Source organism: Oncorhynchus gorbuscha, linkage group LG12 (genome assembly GCF_021184085.1).
Source record: "Oncorhynchus gorbuscha isolate QuinsamMale2020 ecotype Even-year linkage group LG12, OgorEven_v1.0, whole genome shotgun sequence".
Taxonomy (NCBI): Eukaryota; Metazoa; Chordata; class Actinopteri; order Salmoniformes; family Salmonidae; genus Oncorhynchus; species Oncorhynchus gorbuscha.
In genome coordinates, this window is record NC_060184.1 from 39,065,922 (window position 1) to 39,076,549 (window position 10,628).

The 10,628-nt window shown below is 44.4% G+C and overlaps 1 protein-coding gene across 2 annotated transcripts; it reads right to left on the reverse strand.

Moving 5' to 3' along the window:
- Nucleotides 1-5,624: 5,624 nt before the first annotated feature.
- On the reverse strand, nucleotides 5,625-10,211 carry LOC123991692 (galectin-3-like). Of its 2 annotated transcripts, none has more exons than XM_046293341.1 (6): nucleotides 10,120-10,211; nucleotides 8,460-8,470; nucleotides 7,639-8,145; nucleotides 7,390-7,478; nucleotides 6,950-7,121; nucleotides 5,625-6,803 (listed from the first exon to the last, which is right to left on the reverse strand). In XM_046293341.1, the coding sequence occupies exons 2-6, from the start codon at nucleotides 8,463-8,465 to the stop codon at nucleotides 6,645-6,647; spliced, it is 933 nt and encodes a 310-aa protein (XP_046149297.1). In that variant the 5' UTR covers nucleotides 8,466-8,470; nucleotides 10,120-10,211; the 3' UTR covers nucleotides 5,625-6,644. The 2 variants fall into 2 exon arrangements, with proteins under 2 accessions (XP_046149297.1, XP_046149296.1); XM_046293340.1 differs by having other exon boundaries at nucleotides 7,639-8,193; nucleotides 10,120-10,209.
- Between the last annotated feature and the right edge of the window lie 417 nt (nucleotides 10,212-10,628).

Consider the following 10,628-nt stretch of genomic DNA (forward strand, 5'->3'; position numbering starts at 1 on the left):
ACACCAGCCAAGCCCTTCCCTAACCCGGACGACACTGGGCCAATTGTGCGTCGCCCTATGGGACTCCCGGTCACAACCTGTAGTGATACAGCCTGGGATCAAACCATGGTCTAATAGTCATGGCTCTAGCACTGACATGCAGTGCCTTCGACCGCTGCTCCACCCTTTGAGCACGGTGAAGTTGTGAATTACACTTTGGATGGTGTATCAATACACCCAGTCACTTCAAAAATACAGGCATCCTTAACTCAGTTGCCGGAGAGGAAGGAAACTGCTCAGTGATTTCACCTTTGAGGCCAATGGTGACTTTAAAACAGTTAGAAAGTTTAATGGCTGTGATAGGAGAAAACGGAGGATGGATCACCAACATTGTAGTTACTCCACAATACTAACCTAGGAAGCCTGTACAGAATAAAAATATTCCAAAACATGCATCCTGTTTGCAAAAAGGCACAAAAGTAAAACTGCAAAAAATGTTTGTCCTGAATACAAATAGTTTGGGACAAATCCATCATGACACATCACTGAGTAGCACTATTCATATTTTCAAGCATGGTGGTGTCTGCATCATGTTATGTCTATGCTTATCTTCGGCATGGACTTGAATGTTTTTACTATAAAAAGAAATGAGAAATCCTAAAGGAAAACCCAGTTCTGCTTTCCAACAGACCCTGGGAGACAAATTCACCTTTGGGCCAAATATACACTGGAGTTGCTTACCAAGATGACATTGGATGTTGCTGAGTGGCCTAGTAACAGCTTTGACTTAAATCGTCTTGAAAATATTTGGCAAGACTTGAAAATGGCTTTCTAGGAATGATCAACAACCAACTTGACAGAGCTTGAAGAATTTTTAAAAAGATGAATGTGCAAATATTGTATAATCCAGGTGTGCAACGCCTGGGTATTTTGTGTAGATCGTTGACAAAAGAAAAGACAAATACATCTATTTCATTCATACCACTTTGTAACTCAACAATATGTGGGAAAAGTCACGTGTGAATACTTTCTGACAGCACTGTATATATACACTCAATAACTGGCAGCCCCCCACCAATGAAAACAATATTCAGAAAGCTATAAAAATGCATTTATTAATGTCTACATACAAATAATACAACAATTATATGTAAACGTTTTCCTCAAAGTATACTTTAAAAAAAAGTTCTAATGTAACTGTCCACACTACAACAACAAAATAGGTTATATAATTATGCTCCTAAATTGTCATGGGTGTGGCTGGAATGCAGCAACCCTTTTTAGAGAGAGAGAGAGAGAGAGAGAGAGAGAGAGAGAGAGAGAGAGAGAGAGAGAGAGAGAGAGAGAGAGAGAGAGAGAGAGAGAGAGAGAGAGAGAGAGAGAGAGAGAGAGAGAGAGAGAGAGAGAGAGAGAGAGAGAGAGAGAGAGAGAGAGAGAGAGAGAACAACAACACTGATACAATATTGAAATGTTGCCATAGAAACCAGGTAATTTTGTCAGTAATGGCATTACAACAGACAGACACCTCCACTGTGTCAGAGCTGGGCTTGGTTCCCTATGCAGATAGGGTGAAAAGTCTGTGTCATTGCATTGAGTCTGTAACGCATCATAAGAGGGCCCAGTCTAACAACCTGAGAAGGGCTCAACGCAGCACTCCGGGACAAGGGAACAACGCAGCACTCCGGGACAAGGGAACAACGCAGCACTCCGGGACAAGGGCACAACGCAGCACTCCGGGACAAGGGCTCAACTTAGCACTCCGGGACAAGGGCACAACGCAGCACTCAGGGAGAAGGGCTCAACGCAGCACTCAGGGACAAGGGTTCAACGCAGCACTCTGGGACAAGGGCACAATGCAGCACTCAGGGAGAAGGGCTAAACGCAGCACTCAGGGAGAAGGGCTCAACGCAGCACTCAGGGAGAAGAGCACAACGCAGCACTCCGGGACAAGGGAACAACGCAGCACTCCGGGACAAGGGAACAACGCAGCACTCCGGGACAAGGGCACAACGCAGCACTCCGGGACAAGGGCTCAACTTAGCACTCCGGGACAAGGGCACAACGCAGCACTCAGGGAGAAGGGCTCAACGCAGCACTCAGGGACAAGGGTTCAACGCAGCACTCTGGGACAAGGGCACAATGCAGCACTCAGGGAGAAGGGCTAAACGCAGCACTCAGGGAGAAGGGCTCAACGCAGCACTCAGGGAGAAGAGCACAACGCAGCACTCAGGGAGAAGGGCTCAACGCAGCACTCAGGGAGAAGGGCTAAACGCAGCACTCAGGGAGAAGGGCACAATGCAGCACTCAGGGAGAAGAGCACAACGCAGCACTCAGGGAGAAGGGCTCAACGCAGCACTCAGGGAGAAGGGCTCAACGCAGCACTCAGGGAGAAGGGCACAACACAGCACTCAGGGAGAAGGGCACAACGCAGCACTCAGGGAGAAGGGCTCAACGCAGCACTCAGGGAGAAGGGCTCAACGCAGCACTCAGGGAGAAGAGCACAACGCAGCACTCAGGGAGAAGGGCTCAACGCAGCACTCAGGGAGAAGGGCTCAACGCAGCACTCAGGGAGAAGGGCACAATGCAGCACTCAGGGAGAAGAGCACAACGCAGCACTCAGGGAGAAGGGCTCAACGCAGCACTCAGGGAGAAGGGCTCAACGCAGCACTCAGGGAGAAGGGCTCAACGCAGCACTCAGGGAGAAGGGCACAACGCAGCACTCAGGGAGAAGGGCTCAATGCAGCACTCAGGGAGAAGAGCACAACGCAGCACTCAGGGAGAAGGGCTCAACGCAGCACTCAGGGAGAAGGGCTCAATGCAGCACTCAGGGAGAAGGGCTCAACGCAGCACTCAGGGAGAAGGGCTCAACGCAGCACTCAGGGAGAAGGGCTCAACGCAGCACTCAGGGAGAAGGGCTCAACGCAGCACTCAGGGAGAAGGGCTCAACGCAGCACTCCGGGACAAGGGCACAACGGCCACTGGCAGCAAAAGGCATGGATTCTTTTACGGTGAAATTCGAGGCATTATCAAGTGCTTGTCAAATTGTGAATGAGAGACTAATGAAGTGTGTTCAGCCTGCACAAAAAAAACTAAGCAGAGCTCATGCCTTTTAGGCGACTATTTTCAAATCGTCATTAGAGTCTCATCATGCAGCCTTACAATGTATTAAACATCAAAACATAGCACAACGTTTGTAGAACAACTAAAGTTACATTAATAACTCTAAATTAAGCATACAGGACCACCTATTTCATTCTTAACCGCTTTATCACAGAATAGAATGTGCGCATTCCCTCAAATTGTTTGGAGAAAATATTTATATTTTATTCAGCTTTGTTCAGTTGTATTCTTCATTCTATGAAATAATTTAAAATAATGCCACAGAATTCGACCCAAATATTTAGTGCCCGCCACAGCCCTACTCTGTAACGCTAATATTTCTTTATCTAATCCAGTCTTCTCCCTAATTCCTGTAGATCATTATGGTGGAGAGAGGAGATTCATGGTCAAACTAACTCACAGCTAAATTAACGGTGTCCGCGGTAACAACAGCAAAACAACAAATCCCTACTTCTGTTCGCTATCTGGGATGTATCCTTGATGGAAGCTGCTTGGGAGGTGTGAGCATGGCCAATAAGGTGCTAGGGAAGGTTAATGCCAGGACTAAGTTATTGGCTAGAAAGTCCAAGCTGCTTGATAAGGACTCCATGAAAGTGCTAGCTTACTGCCCTCATTCAATGCCATTTTGACTACGCTAGTACTTCCTGGTTTGGGGGTTTATCTAAGTTTATGAAAGGGATGCTCCAGATAGCCCAGAATAAGCTGATCATGGTAGTATTGAAGGTGAGTCCATGTACTCACATAGGCAGGAGCTTGTTTCAGGAACTAAACTGCCTGCCTGTTGAGGCTAGGGTGTCCCAGGTTAGACAGGTTTGGTTTACAGGAGTGTTTATGGTCCTGCCTGTTGAGGCTAGGGTGTCCCAGATTAGACTAGGTTTGGTTTACAGGAGTGTTTATGGTCCTGCCTGTTGAGGCTAGGGTGTCCCAGATTAGACTAGGTTTGGTTTACAGGAGTGTTTATGGTTCTGCCTGTTGAGGCTAGGGTGTCCCAGATTAGACTAGGTTTGGTTTACAGGAGTGTTTATGGTTCTGCCTGTTGAGGCTAGGGTGTCCCAGATTAGACTAGGTTTGGTTTACAGGAGTGTTTATGGTCCTGCACCCAGATATCTAACTGATTACTTTCCCCATGTTAGGGATGCACACAATCACAGCACAAGATCAGGTGTTGCTGATGTGTGCTTATACATGTTCAGGAGTAATGCTGGGATAGGTACTTTCTAGTATACTGGAAAACTCAGATTGGAATGAGTATGCCCAGAATGAGTCTGCCCATAAAAACGACTTCCTCTCTGGGCAGCTTTAAAAACCAAGTTAAAATATGTTTGATGTCTTCTGTGCCCATATGAAGAACCCCTATGATGTAACTGCAATGATGAGATAGGTGTTCCTCTTCTTTGTTTTTAAGTTTTATTATCAAGTGCCCAACCCCAACCCTAACTGGAAGTGCCAGTGTCGCACTTCCGCATCTACGGTGAAAGGTGGCGGCGCAAGAGCGATGTTTGTCAGACCATGAGACATCCCGAAAATAGATATTCTCATGAAAACGTCCGTAGCATCCAAACATGACCACTCTATGGAAAGGGGAGACACCCACGAACACAATGGTGGTCTCTATGACCCCCATAAGTGTCAGGAGACTTGTTTGAAGTCAGTTCCGTCAATGTGCCAACCTCTGTTTGATAGCGTCCGAGCCGTTTGGGCTACAAACTAATGGAACCCCAATGTGGAAAGGGGATATTCTCACGAACACGATGTTTTCTGTTTTGCTCTACATCCCCCACAAGTTTCACGGGACTCGTCTGAAGGTAACTGGTACTGTTTTTTTTAAACGAATGGAAGTACGAAGGTAGTTTTGCACTTACCCAAAAAAGGGGTTAAATATGTGTAAAAAAATATATACATATACATATATATTTCCATAGTTTAAAAAAAATATCTCCTAGATTTAGGAAAGACACTTCAAACCTTGTTTCTTATGATACATTTTTTGACGTGTATGAATATGTACCATTGGCCATATACCGTGTACCTTCAGGCCTTATTTCTTAAGTTTTTCTATGGAAAATAGTAAATGGTATGAGATGGTAATTATACATTTTATAGGATCAAATGCTAAAGCAGGAAGGTGTGAAAAATGGCATTTGATAGTGTTTGGAATTGCTAACATGCTCCATGCTGTACATTGTATTGCTGATTTAAAGTGTTTATAATACAGCATTAATTCAATCAAATCAAGTCCATCAAAGTACTCTGAACCAAGCAGGTAGTTATGGTATTATAATCCAAGCATAGATAGTAAGGCCTATTGTATACTGTCTGCAATACTATGCTTGGCTGACAAGCCCTCCTAAAGTATGATCGGGCCTCTCTGCAAAAGCAACATCCAGTAATATTGAAAATTATTTCAAATATGAAACAGAGAAGAGATGTGCAAAGTGAATGTCACTGAAGTACCGTACAGTATACAAAATAAGTGTCCTTTTTTTATGTATGGCCATATATTTAAAAAAAAATTGACAACATTGTTCCAGAAATTGAGAAAAACTATATATTGCCAGCTGTATTTTATCTGGAAAATATTCAGTGTACACAAGTCTCAGAACTCTGTGGCCTTTTTCAAAACAGTAAATGCATTTTGAAAATGTAGTTGCCTTCTCAAAACATCAAATAAATCAAAAGAACATAACTGCCTGCATAAAGAGTAATAAAAACTATACATGCATATCTCTAGAGTCAAGCTGACGAGAGGTATGCCTTGAAAAATATCCCACTTAATCCTTTCATTAACGTCTTTGCGGTCACTAAACAATCAAAATTGGAAATTAAACTATCAAAAGGTTTACAAATTATGGTAAATTACTCATATGTCACCAATCATTTTCATACACATCGAATCATATACTTGTTCACGATCAGAAATTAAATGCAGAATATGCACGTTGTGCAGGATTCTTCCCATGTATTCAATACGTAGGTCGGTCTGCTTTTACACGGTAGGTTTGTAGACTTTGCATTGGCAAGCAGAAAAAGAATCCCCAACAGACATCAGGGAGAGGGAATTCAGAAGAACACAACTGTTGTGAATGGACAGGCCTCAAACTACACCAAAGCAAAGCTCTGTAATGGATACTCACAATGTTGGAGATGATGAGTTTAAAAAAGCATTTTAAAATAGACGGTCCCCGTTGCTTAGCTCTTTCCTTATATTATGCATGATTTGGAACGGATAGAGCCGCTAACAATTTTGTGCGCTTATATTTGCTGATTGCTGGAAACAGTTTACTTTTCTCTTGATGAAAGCAACGTGTCGCAGTAAAGAACATTGCAGAAGTTTTTTGTTGTTGTCCTAAGATCACGTATATTTGCACATGGACAGAGTTAGTGGGCATTAACGCAGTACTGTGTGTGCACCACAGAATGAACACAGCTCATTATCATCATCATCATCATCATCATCATGATGAAACAGGTGCAAATAATTAATTGTATGTATTTAGCACATGCTGGGTGTTATATGCTGTATAGTGATGTCATGGGTGTGGATGTCATGGTATTGTGTCTATGTTGACGTAGGTGAGGATGACATCATGGAGGATGTTGATGCGATCGATCTGGTTGAGTTCTCTGACGCGGTGTTTGAACTCAAACAGCTGAGCTCCGTTCACAGCCACCTTGAACTCCTCAAACGTAACCAGAATCTTCATCTGAAACACAGGTGGAGAAAGGGAGCGGAGGAGTTAAATAAAGTGCAATTTAGCCGCAGACGTTATCGAAAGTGGAACTCAGTTGATTTGTTAGTCAGGAGAGTACAGACGACAGGAGCACTGCCTCAGTGGAAGTTCGCACTGACCTCAAAGGACTGTCCAGCCATGAAGGGGAAGCCTCCCTGTGTGTGCCTCTCCTCCTTCCCCCAGCTCTCTCCCACCATGGTGTTCCTCACCACTGCCTGCTTGCCCCCATCGTTGAACCGAGGGTTGAGGTGGAAGGCAATGTCATTACCTCGCACAAAGTTCACTGTGAACCTGGGGGGGGATACGATCAATTTAAACAGTTTTATTCATCAGACTGATAAAAGTATGGGCCAATACATTAGTGAGTGAAAACAAGCCACAGTCACCAGGTTGATAGGCCCACTCTTCCAGGACAGTCAACAGTACAGATTGACTTATTTCATCAGTTGTGTTCAAATAACGTACTGGTAATGTGTACATCTAAGGGACAATTCAGGGATCTTATTCATCCTAGTAAACAACAAAGACCATAGTAGACTATGGTAGTTGATGAACTCACTGCTTAGCATTTGGTTTGACCCGGCCCATGATGGTGATCATCATCTTGTCGTAGATGCCCCTTTGTAGGTTCAGGTTGTAGGGCACGCTCTACACACCAACACAACACACTGACATTTAGGATATGGCTCTGTCTTCACACCAACACAATGGCTTTGCCAATTCCCTCCCTCCCTCCATCCCTCTCTCTCTCCTTCCCTCCACTAAAGCTACACTACAGCTTCTCTAGATCCTATTTCTTGTCTCTCACCAGATGTCCAGCTGGCGTTGGAGTCCACTGTGGAGCAGGTGTAAAGCCACCTGGATTCTGACCAGGCCAACCAGACTGACCAGGGCTGAAAGGCCATCCAGACCCTGGGTTAACACCTGGGATAAGGCCTTGGGTAACCGGCCACCTTGAGGCACTAGGCTGGCTGGGGACTTGGGAAGAAGCCGGGGCTGAAGCTGTAGGTTGAAAAGGCTGGGGTGCAGGCTGAGGTTGGGGCTGCGGCTGGGGTTGGGGAGGCTGGGGCTGGAATTGGGGAGGCTGGGGTCCAGGCCAGCATGGCTGGCAGGGATGGGATGGGGCTGGTTGGGGCGGTTGTGGTTGGGGACCAGGCCAGTTTTGGGCTGAAGCTGGGGCTGGTTGGGATGGTTGTGGCCCAGGCCAGCAGGGGGTGTTGGGTTGCCCAGGCCAGCAAGATGGGGGCTGGGTGGGCTGTGCCGGCCAGGCAGGACCCCCTGTTTGGTTCTGGCTGGGCCAGATGCTGTTGCTTCCCTGGGGGGTAGAACCAGAGGACGAACAGCCACACAGAGCATCAGAGAGCTGGTGGGACAAGAAGGGTACACGGATACACAGTCAGAGACACACACACATGCAGACATGCAGACATGCACACATGCACACTAAAACCCTCATGCATGCACACACAGATAGAGAGGCCTATTCAGACATGACATTCAAGAATTCAAGAAATATCTCAGAATGCTTGAATAACAACCGTTAAATACTTCAAGAACACTGAGACAGTGAGAGCTGTGTTCTCAGTCGTTAGTTGTCAGTGTAGAGGTTGGAGGAGGTGAGGTACCTACTTCCATAGTATCTGTAAGTAAAGAGAGAACAGCGTCACTACCATTTTTCCTCGCCATCACAAACGGAAGCATCATTCAAATCAAATCAAAGTTTATTTGTCACTGCGCCGAATACAACAGGTGTAGACCATAACAGTGAAATGCTCTAACCAACAGTGCAAAAAAGGTATTAGGTGAACAATGGGTAAGTAAAGAAATAAAAACAACAGTAAAAAGACAGTGTAAAATAACAGTAGCGAGGCTTTATACAGGCACCGGTTAGTTGGGCTGATTGAGGTAGTATGTAGGTAAGGCTATAATTGAACATAATCACTAGGAACTCACCACTGTCGGATAACCAGTCATTAAGTTCCAATAAAGTATTGATATGACAAAACTCCCACTTGAGATCTGACACATTTCCCACATTTTCCATCCTGATCAATAATTGATATTAAATAGAGGGACAGCTCTTCTATATATATATATATATATATATATATATATATATATATATATATATATATATATATATATATATATATATATATATATATATATATATATGACCACTAGATGGCCCCAGTTACCAGTCCCTGAAGTACCAACTGACAACAAAAATGTGCAGGCGTTTTGGAAACACTCCTTAGTAAACTCAAATAGGCTTATAACCTTATTGCCTCCAGTACATTGAAGACCAAGTCCCTCACTACTCATACACTGAGTATGAAGTCAATTGTAACACTTGGAGCAAATCCTCATTTGGCACATGATGCACCATAAAGTCCTCAGTGACGAATGTATATGAAACAGTGGAAATGTTGTCTGTCATTTTCAATTGAATTATTTTTTATTTCACCTTTATTTCACCAGGTAAGTCAGTGAAGAACAAATTCTTATTTACAATGACGGCCTACCCCGGCCACACCTGGACGACGCTGGGCCAATTGTGCGCCGCCCTATGGGACTCCCAATCACGGCCAGATGTGATGCAGCCTGGATTCGAACCAGGCACTGCAGTGACGCCTCTTGTACTGAGATGCAGTGTCTTAGACTGTAATCATTCTGCACCAGTCTCACAAGCCTGCTGTTAGCCTACCCTCTTAGCACAGCAGATTCCACAGATAGCTACTCACCAATTACATCATAACCTGATTACCTGCCCTCAGACTAGTCTTGTATTTGCTGTGCGTTGTCTTTGTCTTATAGACTATAACATGACCGCAATTATGATACGGATGCGTAGTATAAGATAGGCCCCCATCCCATAATAGGCCTCCAAACCATAACTGCAGTCCTGCCCAAATAAATTGGTGACCTTTTTCTCAGCAGCTACGTTAAGACGCAACCATTCAGTCTTTGGCTCTGTATGTTTCTTCGACAAGTTTAAACACCAACTTCTTGGAGGGACAAGCCCATCCACAGAGGTCAGCCGTCACTTCTACTGTATGTCTCGTCAAATAGGATTTCACACAGCTTGAGCTTGAATGAGTCAATCAAATGGAATAAACGATCATTTCAAATTGCATCACACTTGATGCTAAATCAAATGAAATAAGGTGAGAGCTCCCTGGTCAGATGTCACCAATGGGACAATACAGATTTTCTGGATCTCAGCCTCAAAGGGACTAAAACCTGGGTAAATAAAATGTTTAAAAAAACAGGTCAAATCTTAGTTTACCTGTTATTCACTGGTCTCCTCAGATGTAACACTGTAGAACCAGGTTGTTGCTGTGTTGTTGAGGTGACAGCTAGACAGCTCGAGCAGGAATCCACACCCACATATTTATGATCTCCTTTATACCTTCCCTTTTTCATTTAGGCCACTCCTTCATTCCCAACTCTTCTTGGAGAAACACGCCCAGGGGGGGAAAGATTCCCGGTCACAACTTTCACCTTGTCAAAACACGGTGCACAAATATCAAGAGTAGATGTATGCATCTCTTTATTATGAAGTAGGCCGTCTTAACCCTGTGAAACCCCCAGGTTGTAAAAATGCAACAGGTCCTAAACTCATGTCCGACACCACACAGTACATTTCCATAGACTAAGATGTATCTCTTAGTAGCATTTGTTGTGTGTCCTGTCTTCTCTAAGATGTGGTGATTTATGTGTACAGTTGTCTCTTGACAAACAAACATTCCAGAGCAAGAAGCACTTTTGTAAGTGCTGCAAAAAAACAGATTAGCA